This window comes from Polypterus senegalus, chromosome 10 (assembly GCF_016835505.1).
Source record: "Polypterus senegalus isolate Bchr_013 chromosome 10, ASM1683550v1, whole genome shotgun sequence".
Taxonomy (NCBI): Eukaryota; Metazoa; Chordata; class Cladistia; order Polypteriformes; family Polypteridae; genus Polypterus; species Polypterus senegalus.
In genome coordinates this window covers 118,905,901-118,925,778 of record NC_053163.1, presented here as the reverse complement: position 1 = coordinate 118,925,778, position 19,878 = coordinate 118,905,901, and the positions used below count along the sequence as shown (strand labels likewise).

The following is a 19,878-nucleotide window of genomic DNA, read 5'->3' as shown; positions in this document are numbered from 1 at the left end:
AGATGTTGACGTTGACAAAGAAGAAAAGCTTGTACTTTGCTCAGCTGCCTCTGTAGTAGATATTGCTGAAGTGGAGGTTGATGGTGCTTGAGATGTCTGTGGTGCAGCACTAGAGGTTGATGAAACTGATGTTGCCGGAACTGTTGTTGAAGTGCTTGAACTGCTACTGGTTGGTAATGGAGCTGAAACAGTTGTCACTGTTGCTGAGGAGACAGTACTTTCAACAGTAGTAGATGTACTGGGTGAAGCTGATGTAGTTGTACTTGGCACTGCAATGGATGCAGTGGTAGACGAACTGATTGTACTTAGCACTGTGCTCTCAGTCGACAAAGTGGTCTGAGTAGTAATTGAAACTGTTGGAGATGGTGACACATCTGTTGAAGTAATAGTTGATGAAGTTGGTTGTGTTAGTGTTGTTGTTGAAGTACCTGCCACGGTAGTAGATGGGGATGATGTTGATTCAGTTGTCACCGATGTTGATGTGACAGTGCTTTGCGCAGTCGTAGATGGACTGGAGCTTGCTGTTGAAATGGGTGTTATAGATTTTGACGAAGTTGACAAAGAAGAAAAGCTTGTACTTTGCTCAGCTGCCTCTTTAGTAGATATTGCTGAAGTGGAGGTTGATGGTGCTTGAGATGTCTGTGGTGCAGCACTCGAGGTTGATGAAACTGATGTTTCCGGAACTGTTGTTGAAGTGCTTGAACTGCTACTGGTTGGTAATGGAGCTGAAACAGTTGTCACTGTTGCTGAGGAGACAGTACTTTCAACAGTAGTAGATGTACTGGGTGAAGCTGATGTAGTTGTACTTGGCACTGCAATGGATGCAGTGGTAGACGAACTGATTGTACTTAGCACTGTGCTCTCTGTCGACAAAGTGGTCGGAGTAGTAATTGAAACTGTTGGAGATGGTGACACATCTGTTGAAGTAATAGTTGATGAAGTTGGTTGTGTTAGTGTTGTTGTTGAAGTACCTGCCACGGTAGTAGATGGGGATGATGTTGATTCAGTTGTCACCGATGTTGATGTGACAGTGCTTTGCGCAATCGTAGATGGACTGGAGCTTGCTGTTGAAATGGGTGTTATAGATGTTGACGAAGTTGTCACAGAAGAAGAGCTTGTACTTTGCTCAGCTGCTTCTGTAGTAGATATTGCTGAATTGGAGGTTGATGGTGCTTGAGATGTCTGTGGTGCAGCACTCGAGGTTGATGAAACTGATGTTGCCGGAGCTGTTGTTGAAGTGCTTGAACTGCTACTGGTTGGTAATGGAGCTGAAACAGGTGTCACTGTTGCTGAGGAGACAGTACTTTCAACAGTAGTAGATGTACTGGGTGAAGCTGATGTAGTTGTACTTGGTACTGCAATGGATGCAGTGGTAGACGAACTGATTGTACTTAGCACTGTGCTCTCTGTTGACAAAGTGGTCGGAGAAGTAATTGAAACTGTTGAAGATGGTGACACATCTGTTGAAGTAATAGTAGATGAAGTTGGTTGTGTTTGTGTTGTTGTTGAAGGACCTGCCACGGTAGTAGATGGGGATGACGTTGATTCAGTTGTCACTGATGTTTCTGTGACAGTGGTTTGTGCATTTGGAGATGTACTGGAGCTTGCAGTTGAAATGGGTATTGAAGATGTTGACGTAGTTGTCACAGAAGAAGAGCTTGTACTTTGCTCAGCTGCTTCTGTAGTAGATATTGCTGAATTGGAGGTTGATGGTGCTTGAGATGTCTGTGGTGCAGCACTCGAGGTTGATGAAACTGATGTTGCCGGAACTGTTGTTGAAGTGCTTGAACTGCTACTGGTTGGTAATGGAGCTGAAACAGTTGTCACTGTTGCTGAGGAGACAGTACTTTCAACAGTAGTAGATGTACTGGGTGAAGCTGATGTAGTTGTACTTGGCACTGCAATGGATGCAGTGGTAGACGAACTGATTGTACTTAGCACTGTGCTCTCTGTCGACAAAGTGGTCGGAGTAGTAATTGAAACTGTTGGAGATGTTGACACATCTGTTGAAGTAATAGTTGATGAAGTTGGTTGTGTTAGTGTTGTTGTTGAAGTACCTGCCACGGTAGTAGATGGGGATGATGTTGATTCAGTTGTCACCGATGTTGATGTGACAGTGCTTTGCGCAGTCGTAGATGGACTGGAGCTTGCTGTTGAAATGGGTGTTATAGATGTTGACGAAGTTGACAAAGAAGAAAAGCTTGTACTTTGCTCAGCTGCCTCTGTAGTAGATATTGCTGAAGTGGAGGTTGATGGTGCTTGAGATGTCTGTGGTGCAGCACTCGAGGTTGATGAAACTGATGTTTCCGGAAATGTTGTTGAAGTGCTTGAACTGCTACTGGTTGGTAATGGAGCTGAAACAGTTGTCACTGTTGCTGAGGAGACAGTACTTTCAACAGTAGTAGATGTACTGGGTGAAGCTGATGTAGTTGTACTTGGCACTGCAATGGATGCAGTGGTAGACGAACTGATTGTACTTAGCACTGTGCTCTCAGTCGACAAAGTGGTCTGAGTAGTAATTGAAACTGTTGGAGATGGTGACACATCTGTTGAAGTAATAGTTGATGAAGTTGGTTGTGTTAGTGTTGTTGTTGAAGTACCTGCCACGGTAGTAGATGGGGATGATGTTGATTCAGTTGTCACCGATGTTGATGTGACAGTGCTTTGCGCAGTCGTAGATGGACTGGAGCTTGCTGTTGAAATGGGTGTTATAGATTTTGACGAAGTTGACAAAGAAGAAAAGCTTGTACTTTGCTCAGCTGCCTCTTTAGTAGATATTGCTGAAGTGGAGGTTGATGGTGCTTGAGATGTCTGTGGTGCAGCACTCGAGGTTGATGAAACTGATGTTGCCGGAGCTGCAGTTGAATTGCTTGATCTGCTACTGGTTGGTGATGGTTCTGAAACAGTTGTTACTGTTGTGGAGGAGACAGTACTTTCAGCAATAGTAGATGTACTGGGTGAAGCTGATGTAGTTGTACTTGGCACTGCATTGGATGCAGTGGTAGACGAACTGATTGTACTTAACTCTGTGCTCTCTGTCGACAAAGTGGTCGGAGTAGTAATTGAAACTGTTGGAGATGGTGACACATCTGTTGAAATAATAGTTGATGAAGTTGGTTGTGTTTGTGTTGTTGTTGAAGGACCTGCCACGGTAGTAGATGGGGATGACGTTGATTCAGTTGTCACTGATGTTTCTGTGACAGTGGTTTGTGCATTTGTAGATGTACTGGAGCTTGCTGTTGAAATGGGTATTGAAGATGTTGACGTAGTTGTCACAGAAGAAGAGGTTGTACTTTGCTCAGCTGCTTCTGTAGTAGATATTGCTGAATTGGAGGTTGATGGTGCTTGAGATGTCTGTGGTGCAGCACTCGAGGTTGATGAAACTGATGTTGCCGGAACTGTTGTTGAAGTGCTTGAACTGCTACTGGTTGGTAATAGAGCTGAAACAGTTGTCACTGTTGCTGAGGAGACAGTACTTTCAACAGTAGTAGATGTACTGGGTGAAGCTGATGTAATTGTACTTGGCACTGCAATGGATGCAGTGGTAGGCGAACTGATTATACTTAGCACTGTGCTCTCTGTCGACAAAGTGGTCGGAGTAGTAATTGAAACTGTTGGAGATGGTGACACATCTGTTGAAGTAATAGTTGATGAAGTTGTTTGTGTTAGTGTTGTTGTTGAAGTACCTGCCACGGTAGTAGATGGGGATGATGTTGATTCAGTTGTCACCGATGTTGATATGACAGTGCTTTGCGCAGTCGTAGATGGACTGGAGCTTGCTGTTGAAATGGGTGTTATAGATGTTGACGAAGTTGACAAAGAAGAAAAGCTTGTACTTTGCTCAGCTGCCTCTGTAGTAGATATTGCTGAAGTGGAGGTTGATGGTGCTTGAGATGTCTGTGGTGCAGCACTCGAGGTTGATGAAACTGATGTTGCCGGAACTGTTGTTGAAGTGCTTGAACTGCTACTGGTTGGTAATGGAGCTGAAACAGTTGTCACTGTTGCTGAGGAGACAGTACTTTCAACAGTAGTAGATGTACTGGGTGAAGCTGATGTCGTTGTACTTGGCACTGCAATGGATGCAGTGGTAGACGAACTGATTGTACTTAGCACTGTGCTCTCTGTCGACAAAGTGGTCGGAGTAGAAATTGAAACTGTTGGAGATGGTGACACATCTGTTGAAGTAATAGTTGATGAAGTTGGTTGTGTTAGTGTTGTTGTTGAAGTACCTGCCACGGTAGTAGATGGGGATGATGTTGATTCAGTTGTCACCGATGTTGATGTGACAGTGCTTTGCAGTCGTAGATGGACTGGAGCTTGCTGTTGAAATGGGTGTTATAGATGTTGACGAAGTTGACAAAGAAGAAAAGCTTGTACTTTGCTCAGCTGCCTCTTTAGTAGATATTGCTGAAGTGGAGGTTGATGGTGCTTGAGATGTCTGTGGTGCAGCACTCGAGGTTGATGAAACTGATGTTGCCGGAGCTGCAGTTGAAGTGCTTGATCTGCTACTGGTTGGTGATGGTTCTGAAACAGTTGTTACTGTTGTGGAGGAGACAGTACTTTCAACAATAGTAGATGTACTGGGTGAAGCTGATGTAGTTGTACTTGGCACTGCATTGGATGCAGTGGTAGACGAACTGATTGTACTTAACTCTGTGCTCTCTGTCGACAAAGTGGTCGGAGTAGTAATTGAAACTGTTGGAGATGGTGACACATTTGTTGAAATAATAGTTGATGAAGTTGGTTGTGTTTGTGTTGTTGTTGAAGGACCTGCCACGGTAGTAGATGGGGATGACGTTGATTCAGTTGTCACTGATGTTTCTGTGACAGTGGTTTGTGCATTTGTAGATGTACTGGAGCTTGCTGTTGAAATGGGTGTTGAAGATGTTGACGTAGTTGTCACAGAAGAAGAGGTTGTACTTTGCTCAGCTGCTTCTGTAGTAGATATTGCTGAATTGGAGGTTGATGGTGCTTGAGATGTCTGTGGTGCAGCACTCGAGGTTGATGAAACTGATGTTGCCGGAACTGTTGTTGAAGTGCTTGAACTGCTACTGGTTGGTAATGGAGCTGAAACAGTTGTCACTGTTGCTGAGGAGACAGTTCTTTCAACAGTAGTAGATGTACTGGGTGAAGCTGATGTAATTGTACTTGTCACTGCAATGGATGCAGTGGTAGGCGAACTGATTGTACTTAGCACTGTGCTCTCTGTCGACAAAGTGGTCGGAGTAGTAATTGAAACTGTTGGAGATGGTGACACATCTGTTGAAGTAATAGTTGATGAAGTTGTTTGTGTTAGTGTTGTTGTTGAAGTACCTGCCACGGTAGTAGATGGGGATGATGTTGATTCAGTTGTCACCGATGTTGATGTGACAGTGCTTTGCGCAGTCGTAGATGGACTGGAGCTTGCTGTTGAAATGGGTGTTATAGATGTTGACGAAGTTGACAAAGAAGAAAAGCTTGTACTTTGCTCAGCTGCCTCTGTAGTAGATATTGCTGAAGTGGAGGTTGATGGTGCTTGAGATGTCTGTGGTGCAGCACTCGAGGTTGATGAAACTGATGTTGCCGGAACTGTTGTTGAAGTGCTTGAACTGCTACTGGTTGGTAATGGAGCTGAAACAGTTGTCACTGTTGCTGAGGAGACAGTACTTTCAACAGTAGTAGATGTACTGGGTGAAGCTGATGTCGTTGTACTTGGCACTGCAATGGATGCAGTGGTAGACGAACTGATTGTACTTAGCACTGTGCTCTCTGTCGACAAAGTGGTCGGAGTAGTAATTGAAACTGTTGGAGATGGTGACACATCTGTTGAAGTAATAGTTGATGAAGTTGGTTGTGTTAGTGTTGTTGTTGAAGTACCTGCCACGGTAGTAGATGGGGATGATGTTGATTCAGTTGTCACCGATGTTGATGTGACAGTGCTTTGCGTCGTAGATGGACTGGAGCTTGCTGTTGAAATGGGTGTTATAGATGTTGACGAAGTTGACAAAGAAGAAAAGCTTGTACTTTGCTCAGCTGCTTCTGGAGTAGATATTGCTGAAGTGGAGGTTGATGGTGCTTGAGATGTCTGTGGTGCAGCACTCGAGGTTGATGAAACTGATGTTGCCGGAACTGTTGTTGAAGTGCTCGAACTGCTACTGGTTTTTTTTTTTTTTTTTTTTTTTTTTTTTTTTTTTTTTTTTTTTTTTTTTTTTTTTTTTTTTTTTTTTTTTTTTTTTTTTTTTTTTTTTTTTTTTTTTTTTTTTTTTTTTTTTTTTTTTTTTTTTTTTTTTTTTTTTTTTTTTTTTTTTTTTTTTTTTTTTTTTTTTTTTTTTTTTTTTTTTTTTTTGGGGGGGGGGGGGGGGGGGGGGGGGGGGGGGGGGGGGGGGGGGGGGGGGGGGGGGGGGGGGGGGGGGGGGGGGGGGGGGGGGGGGGGGGGGGGGGGGGGGGGGGGGGGGGGGGGGGGGGGGGGGGGGGGGGGGGGGGGGGGGGGGGGGGGGGGGGGGGGGGGGGGGGGGGGGGGGGGGGGGGGGGGGGGGGGGGGGGGGGGGGTCAGGGAGGGGGGAGTGGGGCTTGAATTTTGATTAAAAAGGGATTTCTAACAGTTTTCTTTTGGGGGGAAAAAACCTGAAAAACCTGGGGTTTTTTTGGGGGGGGTTGGGGGGGAAGACTGGTTTTTTGGGGGAAAAGGGCGGGTTTTAAATTAATGTTGGGAGGGCCCCAAATTGAGAATGGGAGGAAATTGTTTTGTTTTCCGGGAAAAAGGGAAATGTTTTGTTTTTTTAGGGGAAATTGTGAAAGTTAAAAGGGGGTTGTTTTTTGGGGGGAAAAAAAGTGGGGTGGGGATTTTTTTTTTTGGGGGTTGGGGTTTTGGGGGGGGTTAGGGGGGTTAAAGGGTTTTAAGTAAATGAAAAAGAAAAGCGATTTTGGGCCCCAAAATTGTGGGGGGTATTTTTAAAAGGGCCTTGTGAAAAGGGTTTAAAATGAATGTAAATTTTTGAAGGGGTTTTTGAAGTTGGTTGGAAAATTTAAAAAACCCCCGGGGGGGAAAAGGTGTGTAATGGGGGAAATGGGGGGGGGGGATAGGGGGGAAAGGGGTTGTTAGGGTTTGCCCCAGGGTGGGAGAAAAAGGTTTTCCCCCCCTTTTTTGGGAATGAGATGAGGGTTGGGTTCGGGGTTTTTTGGGGGGAAAAAAAGGGGGGGAAAAAACGTTTTCTTAGGGTTTTTGAATTCGGGGTTGGGGGGAAATTTCAAAGATTCGGGGACGAGGGTTTTAAACTGCTGGGCTTTGTGGAATTTGTTAAAGGCTTCCTTTTTAAAAAAAGGGGTGTTTTTGGGGGGGGGAAAAATTTAAAATTTTGGAAAAAGGGGGTTTTGTTGGTTGGTAGGGTTTAAAATTTCCCCGGTGAAGGGTTTTCCCTTTGTTAGGGGGAAAAGTTGATGGGGGTGTTTTTTGAAAAAAGGGGTTGGGTTTGTTTTTAAAAATTGCTTTGTAAAAAAAAAGGGTTTTGTATGTTTGGGGAATTTTTTTAAAAGGGAGGGGGGTTGGTTGTTTGGGTGGAGGGGGAGTGTAAAAGGTTTTTCCCTGTTTTTGGTTTTGGGAAAAGTTGAGGGCTGGGGGTTTAAAGGGTTTAAAATGAGGGGAATTTTTTTTTTGGGGGCCCGCTGGTTGGTAGGGACGATTTTTGAAGGGGCAATTTGGGGTAAAAATGACGGGGTTGGTTTTTTTTGGGAAAGGGGGTTTGGGGAAAAAGGGTTTTGTTTTAGAGGTTTTAAAAGTGTGGTTTTTGGTTGTGGAAACCTTTGAGAATGTGGGGGGCCTTTGTTGTTTTGGGATGGGTAAAAAGGGGGGGGCGATTTCCCCTGTTTGTGAATTTTGGGGGATGGGGGTTTTTTTGGGGGAAGGGGGGTTAAAAGGGGGGTTGTTTTGCTTATCGTGGTTTTTTTGGGATGGAGGGGAGGGGCCGGGGAAAAGCTTTAAATTAGGGGGAAAAAAAGCTTTTTTTTTGGCTTTGATGATTTGAAGGGGGTTGATTGTTTCCCTTTTAAAATGGGGAAAAAAATTTGGATTTTGAAACCTTTGGGGAAAATTTGGTTGTTTTGGGGGTTCCCCCCGGGGGAAAAGTTTTTAAAGTTGAGGGTGAATTTTCTTTAAGTTTTTGATTTGGTTGGGTTTGGTTAAAAAAAGGGGGTTTTGGGGTGTAAATTTACGTTGGTGAATTTTTTGGGGGAAGGCCTTGGTTGGGGTTTTTTGGGTTGAAAAAGGAGGGTTTGTGGGGTTTTTTCCATTTTTAATGGAGTAAAGGTTTACGGCCCGAGGAAATTTTTAAAATTTTTAATTAGGTTGAAGGGAAAGTTGTAGGGGGCTAAATTTTGGGGGGGGAAAGTATTAAGGGGTTTTTGGGTTTAAAAAGGGGGGAAAAGGGGTTGTTTTAAATTTTGGGAAAATGGTTTTTTGAATTGGGGTTGGGGGGGTTCGGGGGGTTAAAGGGGAAGGCCCCTTTAAGTTGATGGGGTGTTATTTGGGCGGGGGGCCCAGGAAGGGGGAAATTGTTTTTGGGAAAAAGGGAATTTTTCTTTGGAAGGTGCCCTGTTGTTTTAATGGGGTTAGTGTTAGGTTTTTGGAAGCCCGGGGGGTTTTTGGTTGTGTTTTAGTGTTTGTTTTTTGGGGGGGATTTGGAGAGCCTGTGCAAAAAGGGGTTTTAAAGGGGGAAAAAAGTGTTTTTACTGTTTTTGGGTTTTTGGTGATTTTTGGGGGTTCCCGTGAAGGGTTGTTTAAAAATGGGGTTGGCCCAACTTTTAATTGATGGGGTTTTTGGGTTAAAAGGGGGAAAGTCGGGGAAAAAATTTTTAAATGTTTTATTGGGGGCCCGTGTAAATTAAGTGTTTTTTGGCGAATGGGCGGGTGAAAGGGGGTTTATGTTGGGTTTCCCAGGGAAAGGGGGTTTTTGGGTTTTATAAATTGCTTAAATTTGGGTTTGGGTGGGGTTTTGTGGGGGTTTTTGTTTTGTTGTTAATTCGGGGTTTTTTTGGGAAGGGAAAACCCAAAACTGGTTGGGGAAAGTTTTAAGTTGAAGTAGGGGAATTGTTTTGGACGTTGGGGGCAAAGGGAGGGGGGCCCCTGGTTTTTTTAAAAGGGGGGGTATGGAAAGGGGAAAGGGGGGGAAAAGGGATGTTAAAAGGGTTTGTTTAGTTTTTGGGAAAAGTTTAAAAAATTGGGGGTTTTTTGGGGGGGGTTTTTTTGGTGAATGGGCGGTGAAAGGGGATTTTTTAATTTTCCCGGGGGGGGGAAAAAAGGGGCCTGGGTGTTCGGAGGTTGTTGTTTAAAAGGGGGGTTTGTTGTGTTTTTTTAAACCCGGGTTTATTGGGGGCCCGTTTTTTTTAAAAATGCCGTGGTTTGAATGAGATGGGTTGTGAAAGGGTTTTAAATTTTGAAGGGGAAAAAAAAAGGTGTTTTTGCTGCGTTTTGGGGGTTTTTGGGAGGGATTTATTGATGTTTTGTGACATGAGGGGGGAAAGTGTTGGGGGCCCATTTTGGGGTTTAAAAAGGGTTTTGGGTTTGTTTTTGGGTTGTGGGGACTCCAAAATGGATGGTTTTGGGTTGGGGGGTTTTACTGGGGGTTTGGATTTTAGGGGCGGGTTGGGGAAAGGGGAAATTGGGGGGTTTCAAAAAAAGGGTGTAAGTCCTGTTGAAGTTTTTTTAAAGGGGGTTGTTTTTGGGTTTGTTTTTAAAAGGGGGGGTTAAATTTTTTTAAAAATTTGGGGATTTGTTTATTTGATAAATGACTGCCGGGGGAAAAAATTTTACTTAAGGAAAATTTACCGCTTTGGGGTTTTTGTGAAGGATTGTTCTTGGATGCGGGCCCCTTTAAAGGTTGATAAAACTTGTTCCGGAATGGGGGAAAAGTTTGAAATGTTAGGGGTTGGGAAAAATTGAAAATTTTGGGGTTTTTAAAAATTGGTAGGGTGATGAAGTTTTTGAAATGGAGGGGGTTTTGTGAATGGTTTAATTTAAAAAAATGGCGGAAAAAATTAAAATGTTATGGCCCTTTAGATTGTAATTTTTTTTGGGTGCTTGGAGTTCCCGGATGAGGGAAAAAGTTTTTTGTGAGTTTGAAACTTTGGGAGGCAAGGGGTTTGCTAAAGGGTTTTGATTGGGGTTTAAACGGATTTTTTGGGAAATTTTTAGGGGGTGAGGGTGATTTTAAAGGGGGGCGGGGAAAAAGGTTTATAAGAGGGTTTGTGGGGGGTTTGGGAAATTGTTAAGAGGGGGTTTTTATTTGTTGGAAGTTTTGGTTTTGGGGGAAAAAGGGTAAGGATGTGATCGGCCGAATGTTTTTTAAAAAAATGTTTTGGGTGTTTTTTAAAGGGTTTTTAAAAAGAAAAAAGGGAAAATTTTTGGTTAAAAATTTGTTTTTGTTTGGGGGGTTTCCCCTTTTTGGGGGAAAACCATTTGGGACGTGTTGGGAATTTTTTTGGGGAAGGTTTTTGAATGGGGGTTTGGGGAAAGTTTCACAAAGAGATTTAAGGGGGGGTTTGTGAATTCTGAATTTAATGGGGGAAATGGGGGGCCCCCGGGTTTGGACGGTGCCCGTGAAGGTTAACTTTTGGTTTTAAATCTGAAAATTGATAAAGGGGGGGTTTTTTTTTTTAAGGTTCCCGGTGAAGGGGATGGTTAGGGTTGCATGATGTTTTGTGAAGGCATGTGCTGGGGGTGAAAAATGGTTTAAATGTTGGAGGTTTGTAAAAGAAAGTTTTTGGTGCTTTGTAGGTTTTGGAATGGGGGGTTTGAGGGTGTTGATTCGTGGGCCCTAGGTTGATAAAAATTTTGGGGGGTTTTGGGAATTTAGCTCGGGTTAAAAAGGCTAAAGTGCCTGTTGGGGGGAGAAAAATTAAAAAATTGGTGCCCGGGTGAATTTGTGAAGGGGCGGCCGAAGGGGTGGTGCGAACTGATTTTTTTAACTTGCCCCGGAACTTTTTGGGTGAATTAAATTTGGAATGGGAACATTGTTAAAATTTGTAAATTTTTTTTTTTTGGGTTGTTGTTGGGGCCCCCCCAGGTTAAAGGGGGGGATAGGGACTTGTACATTTTTTACTGTTTCTTTTAAAGGGCGGATTGTTTGAAAGGGGGTTTAAATTTTTCCGAAGAAAGTTTATTTGGGTTTTTTGTGTTTGGGAAATGGGGGTTTAGGGTTGGGAGATGTTGTCAGCACCGGGGTGTGAATTTGGGCAAAATTTTTTAAGTTGGGTGTGGTTTAGGGGTAAAAATTTAAAAAAGGAATTTTTAAATTTGGGTTTTGGAGTGTTGATTGGAGAGGTGGTAGCAAACTGTTTGATTTTTTCCCCGGAAACGTGGGGGTGAATAAACGGGGGAATGGAAAACCCACCCTTAGAAAGTTAAAAGTTTTTTGTTTGTGGTTTTGAAAAAACCCCGGGAATGGGATGGGGGGTTTTTAAAAAGGGCGGTTCCCCAAAGGGTTGGGGGATATTGGGGGAAATTGTTTTTTAAAAGGGGAAAAAAAAAAAGTTGTTTGGGCCCCCCGTAGTATTAAAGGGGGTTTGATTTTTTTTTTCCCCTTAGGAGTTTTGGGCGGGGGATGGGGTTGTCTGAAATTTTTATGGTTGGAAAAAAGGGGAAAAAATTTTCACGGAGAGTATTGGGGGTTTAGGTGTGTCGGAATGTTCGGACCTTGAAAATTTCCGGTTTTAAAGGGGGTTTTTGGGGGGCGGGGTTTTTGCCCTTTGTGAAAATTTTAAAATTTTGTGTTTTGGTTTATTTGTTGGGACCCAATTGGATGGGGTAGGATTTATTGTACTTTTTTTGGGCGTTTTTTGCTAGATGATGGACTTTTTGAAATTGTTAATTTGGGAGTGAAAAGGGGGTTTTTTGCTAGCTCCAGTAGTTTTGTAAAAGGTTATGGTTTGATTTTTGTGGCATGGGTTGGGAAAAAACGATGTTCCCGGGTTGAATGCTTGAAGTTTGGTTGAATGGACAAAAAGTTGTACTTTTAGGGGTTTTTAAAGTAGTAGTGATGGTGGTGTGGGTTTTTCCCGGGGGAAAAAAGGGGGTGGGAACTGTTCAACCTTGCCTCCCACGGGGTATAAGAAACGTTGGGAATGGGGAAAACCTTTAATAAGTATGAAGGGTTTTTTTTTGTTTTTTTTTGGGCCGCAGGGTTGTGGGGTTGATTTAATTTTTAACATTTTTTGGAAAGGGGAAAGTGGGGGGGTTTGGGGGGACAAATTTTAAGAATAGGGTTTTAAGGGGGTTGTTTTTAAGAAAAAAGGGATGATGAGGGGGTTTTTGGGGGAAAAAAAAGGCTTTTGGTTGGGTGATAAATTTTTTTGGAATTTTTTTGGGGTTAATGCTTGGGGTTAGGAAAGTTGTATTTTTAAAAGGGGGCTTTTTTAGGTTTGGGTGAACTGATTTTGAAAAGGTGGGGAAAATTTTTGATTTAACCTTTTTGAAAAAAAGGGGGGGGAAATTTTTTAAAGGGGAAAATTTTAAAAATTTTAAGGTTGGTTGGTTTTTAAAAATTGGGGGTAGAGGGGGATGATTTGTTTTCCCCTTTGTAAGGTTTTGAGTGTTTGTGTGAGGGTGGATTTTTGGGGAAAAAAAATTTTTTGTTGGGTTGAAAAAAAATTTTTTAAAGCGTTGGGGGTTTTAAAAGGGGGGGGGGGTTTTTTGGGAATTTTGGGGGGGGGAAAGTGTTGCGGATGGGGGTTTTAAAAAGGGGTTTTGGGAAATTTCTGTTGGGGGGTTTTTTAAGGATTTTGGGGGGGAAAAAAATTTTTCCCGGGCTTTGGTGAAGTGGGGGGGGAGGTTGAAAAAAAATTGCAACTGATTGTACTTAGCACTGTGCTCTCTGTCGACAAAGTGGTCGGAGTAGTAATTGAAACTGTTGGAGATGGTGACACATCTGTTGAAGTAATAGTTGATGAAGTTGGTTGTGTTAGTGTTGTTGTTGAAGTACCTGCCACGGTAGTAGATGGGGATGATGTTGATTCAGTTGTCACCGATGTTGATGTGACAGTGCTTTGCGATCGTAGATGGACTGGAGCTTGCTGTTGAAATGGGTGTTATAGATGTTGACGAAGTTGACAAAGAAGAAAAGCTTGTACTTTGCTCAGCTGCTTCTGGAGTAGATATTGCTGAAGTGGAGGTTGATGGTGCTTGAGATGTCTGTGGTGCAGCACTCGAGGTTGATGAAACTGATGTTGCCGGAACTGTTGTTGAAGTGCTCGAACTGCTACTGGTTGGTAATGGATCTGAAACAGTTGTCACTGTTGCTGAGGAGACAGTACTTTCAACAGTAGTAGATGTACTGGGTGAAGCTGATGTAGTTGTACTTGGCACTGCAATGGATGCAGTGGTAGACGAACTGATTGTACTTAGCACTGTGCTCTCTGTCGACAAAGTGGTCGGAGTAGTAATTGAAACTGTTGGAGATGGTGACACATCTGTTGAAGTAATAGTTGATGAAGTTGGTTGTGTTTGTGTTGTTGTTGAAGGACCTGCCACGGTAGTAGATGGGGATGACGTTGATTCAGTTGTCACTGATGTTTCTATGACAGTGGTTTGTGCATTTGGAGATGTACTGGAGCTTGCAGTTGAAATGGGTATTGAAGATGTTGACGTAGTTGTCACAGAAGAAGAGCTTGTACTTTGCTCAGCTGCTTCTGTAGTAGATATTGCTGAATTGGAGGTTGATGGTGCTTGAGATGTCTGTGGTGCAGCACTCGAGGTTGATGAAACTGATGTTGCCGGAACTGTTGTTGAAGTGCTTGAACTGCTACTGGTTGGTAATGGATCTGAAACAGTTGTCACTGTTGCTGAGGAGACAGTACTTTCAACAGTAGTAGATGTACTGGGTGAAGCTGATGTCGTTGTACTTGGCACTGCAATGGATGCAGTGGTAGACGAACTGATTGTACTTAGCACTGTGCTCTCTGTTGACAAAGTGGTCGGAGTAGTAATTGAAACTGTTGGAGATGGTGACACATCTGTTGAAGTAATAGTAGATGAAGTTGGTTGTGTTTGTGTTGTTGTTGAAGGACCTGCCACGGTAGTAGATGGGGATGATGTTGATTCAGTTGTCACCGATGTTGATGTAACAGTGCTTTGCGGAGTCGTAGATGGACTGGAGCTTGCTGTTGAAATGGGTGTTATAGATGTTGACGAAGTTGACAAAGAAGAAAAGCTTGTACTTTGCTCAGCTGCCTCTGTAGTAGATATTGCTGAAGTGGAGGTTGATGGTGCTTGAGATGTCTGTGGTGCAGCACTCGAGGTTGATGAAACTGATGTTGCCGGAACTGTTGTTGAAGTGCTTGAACTGCTACTGGTTGGTAATGGAGCTGAAACAGTTGTCACTGTTGCTGAGGAGACAGTACTTTCAACAGTAGTAGATGTACTGGGTGAAGCTGATGTAGTTGTACTTGGCACTGCAATGGATGCAGTGGTAGACGAACTGATTGTACTTAGCACTGTGCTCTCTGTCGACAAAGTGGTCGGAGGAGTAATTGAAACTGTTGGAGATGGTGACACATCTGTTGAAGTAATAGTTGATGAAGTTGGTTGTGTTAGTGTTGTTGTTGAAGTACCTGCCACGGTAGTAGATGGGGATGATGTTGATTCAGTTGTCACCGATGTTGATGTGACAGTGCTTTGCGCAGTCGTAGATGGACTGGAGCTTGCTGTTGAAATGGGTGTTATAGATGTTGACGAAGTTGACAAAGAAGAAAAGCTTGTACTTTGCTCAGCTGCCTCTGTAGTAGATATTGCTGAAGTGGAGGTTGATGGTGCTTGAGATGTCTGTGGTGCAGCACTCGAGGTTGATGAAACTGATGTTGCCGGAACTGTTGTTGAAGTGCTTGAACTGCTACTGGTTGGTAATGGAGCTGAAACAGTTGTCACTGTTGCTGAGGAGACAGTACTTTCAACAGTAGTAGATGTACTGGGTGAAGCTGATGTAGTTGTACTTGGCACTGCAATGGATGCAGTGGTAGACGAACTGATTGTACTTAGCACTGTGCTCTCTGTCGACAAAGTGGTCGAGTAGTAATTGAAACTGTGGAGATGGTGACACATCTGTTGAAGTAATAGTTGATGAAGTTGGTTGTGTTAGTGTTGTTGTTGAAGTACCTGCCACGGTAGTAGATGGGGATGATGTTGATTCAGTTGTCACCGATGTTGATGTGACAGTGCTTTGCAGTCAGTCGTAGATGGACTGGAGCTTGCTGTTGAAATGGGTGTTATAGATGTTGACGAAGTTGACAAAGAAGAAAAGCTTGTACTTTGCTCAGCTGCCTCTGTAGTAGATATTGCTGAAGTGGAGGTTGATGGTGCTTGAGATGTCTGTGGTGCAGCACTCGAGGTTGATGAAACTGATGTTGCCGGAGCTGCAGTTGAAGTGCTTGATCTGCTACTGGTTGGTGATGGTTCTGAAACAGTTGTTACTGTTGTGGAGGAGACAGTACTTTCAACAATAGTAGATGTACTGGGTGAAGCTGATGTAGTTGTACTTGGCACTGCATTGGATGCAGTGGTAGACGAACTGATTGTACTTAGCTCTGTGCTCTCTGTCGACAAAGCGTTCAGAGTAGTAATTGAAACTGTTGGAGATGGTGACACATCTGTTGAAGTAATAGTTGATGAAGTTGGTTGTGTTAGTGTTGTTGTTGAAGTACCTGCCACGGTAGTAGATGGGGATGATGTTGATTCAGTTGTCACCGATGTTGATGTGACAGTGCTTTGCGCAGTCGTAGATGGACTGGAGCTTGCTGTTGAAATGGGTGTTATAGATGTTGACGAAGTTGACAAAGAAGAAAAGCTTGTACTTTGCTCAGCTGCCTCTGTAGTAGATATTGCTGAAGTGGAGGTTGATGGTGCTTGAGATGTCTGTGGTGCAGCACTCGAGGTTGATGAAACTGATGTTGCCGGAACTGTTGTTGAAGTGCTTGAACTGCTACTGGTTGGTAATGGAGCTGAAACAGTTGTCACTGTTGCTGAGGAGACAGTACTTTCAACAGTAGTAGATGTACTGGGTGAAGCTGATGTAGTTGTACTTGGCACTGCAATGGATGCAGTGGTAGACGAACTGATTGTACTTAGCACTGTGCTCTCTGTCGACAAAGTGGTCGGAGTAGTAATTGAAACTGTTGGAGATGGTGACACATCTGTTGAAGTAATAGTTGATGAAGTTGGTTGTGTTAGTGTTGTTGTTGAAGTACCTGCCACGGTAGTAGATGGGGATGATGTTGATTCAGTTGTCACCGATGTTGATGTGACAGTGCTTTGCAGTCGTAGATGGACTGGAGCTTGCTGTTGAAATGGGTGTTATAGATGTTGACGAAGTTGACAAAGAAGAAAAGCTTGTACTTTGCTCAGCTGCCTCTGTAGTAGATATTGCTGAAGTGGAGGTTGATGGTGCTTGAGATGTCTGTGGTGCAGCACTCGAGGTTGATGAAACTGATGTTGCCAGAACTGTTGTTGAAGTGCTTGAACTGCTACTGGTTGGTAATGGAGCTGAAACAGTTGTCACTGTTGCTGAGGAGACAGTACTTTCAACAGTAGTAGATGTACTGGGTGAAGCTGATGTCGTTGTACTTGGCACTGCAATGGATGCAGTGGTAGACGAACTGATTGTACTTAGCACTGTGCTCTCTGTCGACAAAGTGGTCGGAGTAGTAATTGAAACTGTTGGAGATGGTGACACATCTGTTGAAGTAATAGTTGATGAAGTTGGTTGTGTTAGTGTTGTTGTTAAACTACCTGCCACGGTAGTAGATGGGGATGATGTTGATTCAGTTGTCACCGATGTTGATGTGACAGTGCTTTGCAGTCGTAGATGGACTGGAGCTTGCTGTTGAAATGGGTGTTATAGATGTTGACGAAGTTGACAAAGAAGAAAAGCTTGTACTTTGCTCAGCTGCCTCTGTAGTAGATATTGCTGAAGTGGAGGTTGATGGTGCTTGAGATGTCTGTGGTGCAGCACTCGAGGTTGATGAAACTGATGTTGCCGGAACTGTTGTTGAAGTGCTTGAACTGCTACTGGTTGGTAATGGAGCTGAAACAGTTGTCACTGTTGCTGAGGAGACAGTACTTTCAACAGTAGTAGATGTACTGGGTGAAGCTGATGTAGTTGTACTTGGCACTGCAATGGATGCAGTGGTAGACGAACTGATTGTACTTAGCACTGTGCTCTCTGTCGACAAACTGGTCGGAGTAGTAATTGAAACTGTTGGAGATGGTGACACATCTGTTGAAGTAATAGTAGATGAAGTTGGTTGTGTTTGTGTTGTTGTTGAAGGACCTGCCACGGTAGTAGATGGGGATGACGTTGATTCAGTTGTCACTGATGTTTCTGTGACAGTGGTTTGTGCATTTGGAGATGTACTGGAGCTTGCAGTTGAAATGGGTATTGAAGATGTTGACGTAGTTGTCACAGAAGAAGAGCTTGTACTTTGCTCAGCTGCTTCTGTAGTAGATATTGCTGAATTGGAGGTTGATGGTGCTTGAGATGTCTGTGGTGCAGCACTCGAGGTTGATGAAACTGATGTTGCCGGAACTGTTGTTGAAGTGCTTGAACTGCTACTGGTTGGTAATGGATCTGAAACAGTTGTCACTGTTGCTGAGGAGACAGTACTTTCAACAGTAGTAGATGTACTGGGTGAAGCTGATGTCGTTGTACTTGGCACTGCAATGGATGCAGTGGTAGACGAACTGATTGTACTTAGCACTGTGCTCTCTGTCGACAAAGTGGTCGGAGTAGTAATTGAAACTGTTGGAGATGGTGACACATCTGTTGAAGTAATAGTTGATGAAGTTGGTTGTGTTAGTGTTGTTGTTGAAGTACCTGCCACGGTAGTAGATGGGGATGATGTTGATTCAGTTGTCACCGATGTTGATGTGACAGTGCTTTGCGCAGTCGTAGATAGACTGGAGCTTGCTGTTGAAATGGGTGTTATAGATGTTGACGAAGTTGACAAAGAAGAAAAGCTTGTACTTTGCTCAGCTGCCTCTGTAGTAGATATTGCTGAAGTGGAGGTTGATGGTGCTTGAGACGTCTGTGGTGCAGCACTCGAGGTTGATGAAACTGATGTTACCGGAACTGTTGTTGAAGTGCTTGAACTGCTACTGGTTGGTAATGGAGCTGAAACAGTTGTCACTGTTGCTGAGGAGACAGTACTTTCAACAGTAGTAGATGTACTGGGTGAAGCTGATGTAGTTGTACTTGGCACTGCAATGGATGCAGTGGTAGACGAACTGATTGTACTTAGCACTGTGCTCTCTGTCGACAAACTGGTCGGAGTAGTAATTGAAACTGTTGGAGATGGTGACACATCTGTTGAAGTAATAGTAGATGAAGTTGGTTGTGTTTGTGTTGTTGTTGAAGGACCTGCCACGGTAGTAGATGGGGATGACGTTGATTCAGTTGTCACTGATGTTTCTGTGACAGTGGTTTGTGCATTTGGAGATGTACTGGAGCTTGCAGTTGAAATGGGTATTGAAGATGTTGACGTAGTTGTCACAGAAGAAGAGCTTGTACTTTGCTCAGCTGCTTCTGTAGTAGATATTGCTGAATTGGAGGTTGATGGTGCTTGAGATGTCTGTGGTGCAGCACTCGAGGTTGATGAAACTAATGTTGCCGGAACTGTTGTTGAAGTGCTTGAACTGCTACTGGTTGGTAATGGATCTGAAACAGTTGTCACTGTTGCTGAGGAGACAGTACTTTCAACAGTAGTAGATGTACTGGGTGAAGCTGATGTCGTTGTACTTGGCACTGCAATGGATGCAGTGGTAGACGAACTGATTGTACTTAGCACTGTGCTCTCTGTCGACAAAGTGGTCGGAGTAGTAATTGAAACTGTTGGAGATGGTGACACATCTGTTGAAGTAATAGTTGATGAAGTTGGTTGTGTTAGTGTTGTTGTTGAAGTACCTGCCACGGTAGTAGATGGGGATGATGTTGATTCAGTTGTCACCGATGTTGATGTGACAGTGCTTTGCGCAGTCGTAGATGGACTGGAGCTTGCTGTTGAAATGGGTGTTATAGATGTTGACGAAGTTGACAAAGAAGAAAAGCTTGTACTTTGCTCAGCTGCCTCTGTAGTAGATATTGCTGAAGTGGAGGTTGATGGTGCTTGAGATGTCTGTGGTGCAGCACTCGAGGTTGATGAAACTGATGTTGCCGGAACTGTTGTTGAAGTGCTTGAACTGCTACTGGTTGGTAATGGAGCTGAAACAGTTGTCACTGTTGCTGAGGAGACAGTATTTTCAACAGTAGTAGATGTACTGGGTGAAGCTGATGTAGTTGTACTTGGCACTGCAATGGATGCAGTGGTAGACGAACTGATTGTACTTAGCACTGTGCTCTCTGTCGACAAAGTGGTCGGAGTAGTAATTGAAACTGTTGGAGATGGTGACACATCTGTTGAAGTAATAGTTGATGAAGTTGGTTGTGTTAGTGTTGTTGTTGAAGTACCTGCCACGGTAGTAGATGGGGATGATGTTGATTCAGTTGTCACCGATGTTGATGTGACAGTGCTTTGCAGTCGTAGATGGACTGGAGCTTGCTGTTGAAATGGGTGTTATAGATGTTGACGAAGTTGACAAAGAAGAAAAGCTTGTACTTTGCTCAGCTGCCTCTGTAGTAGATATTGCTGAAGTGGAGGTTGATGGTGCTTGAGATGTCTGTGGTGCAGCACTCGAGGTTGATGAAACTGATGTTGCCGGAACTGTTGTTGAAGTGCTTGAACTGCTACTGGTTGGTAATGGAGCTGAAACAGTTGTCACTGTTGCTGAGGAGACAGTACTTTCAACAGTAGTAGATGTACTGGGTGAAGCTGATGTAGTTGTACTTGGCACTGCAATGGATGCAGTGGTAGACGAACTGATTGTAC

At 43.6% G+C, this 19,878-nt stretch overlaps 2 protein-coding genes across 2 annotated transcripts in view; both read right to left on the bottom strand.

The window, feature by feature from the left end:
• Positions 1–4,293, bottom strand: part of LOC120538221 (serine-rich adhesin for platelets-like) — a gene marked incomplete at its 5' end in the record, with an annotated part of 33,498 nt that extends 29,205 nt beyond the window's left edge. The window contains one exon of the mRNA XM_039767676.1: positions 11–4,293. Coding sequence (XP_039623610.1) covers positions 11–4,293 — 4,283 coding nt within the window. The remainder of the gene's footprint in view (positions 1–10) is intronic.
• A 7-nt stretch (positions 4,294–4,300) lies between these two features.
• LOC120538220 (serine-rich adhesin for platelets-like) overlaps positions 4,301–19,878 on the bottom strand; it is a gene marked incomplete at its 3' end in the record, with an annotated part of 34,109 nt that continues 18,531 nt past the window's right edge. The window contains 1 exon segment of the mRNA XM_039767675.1: positions 4,301–6,128. Coding sequence (XP_039623609.1) covers positions 4,301–6,128 — 1,828 coding nt within the window.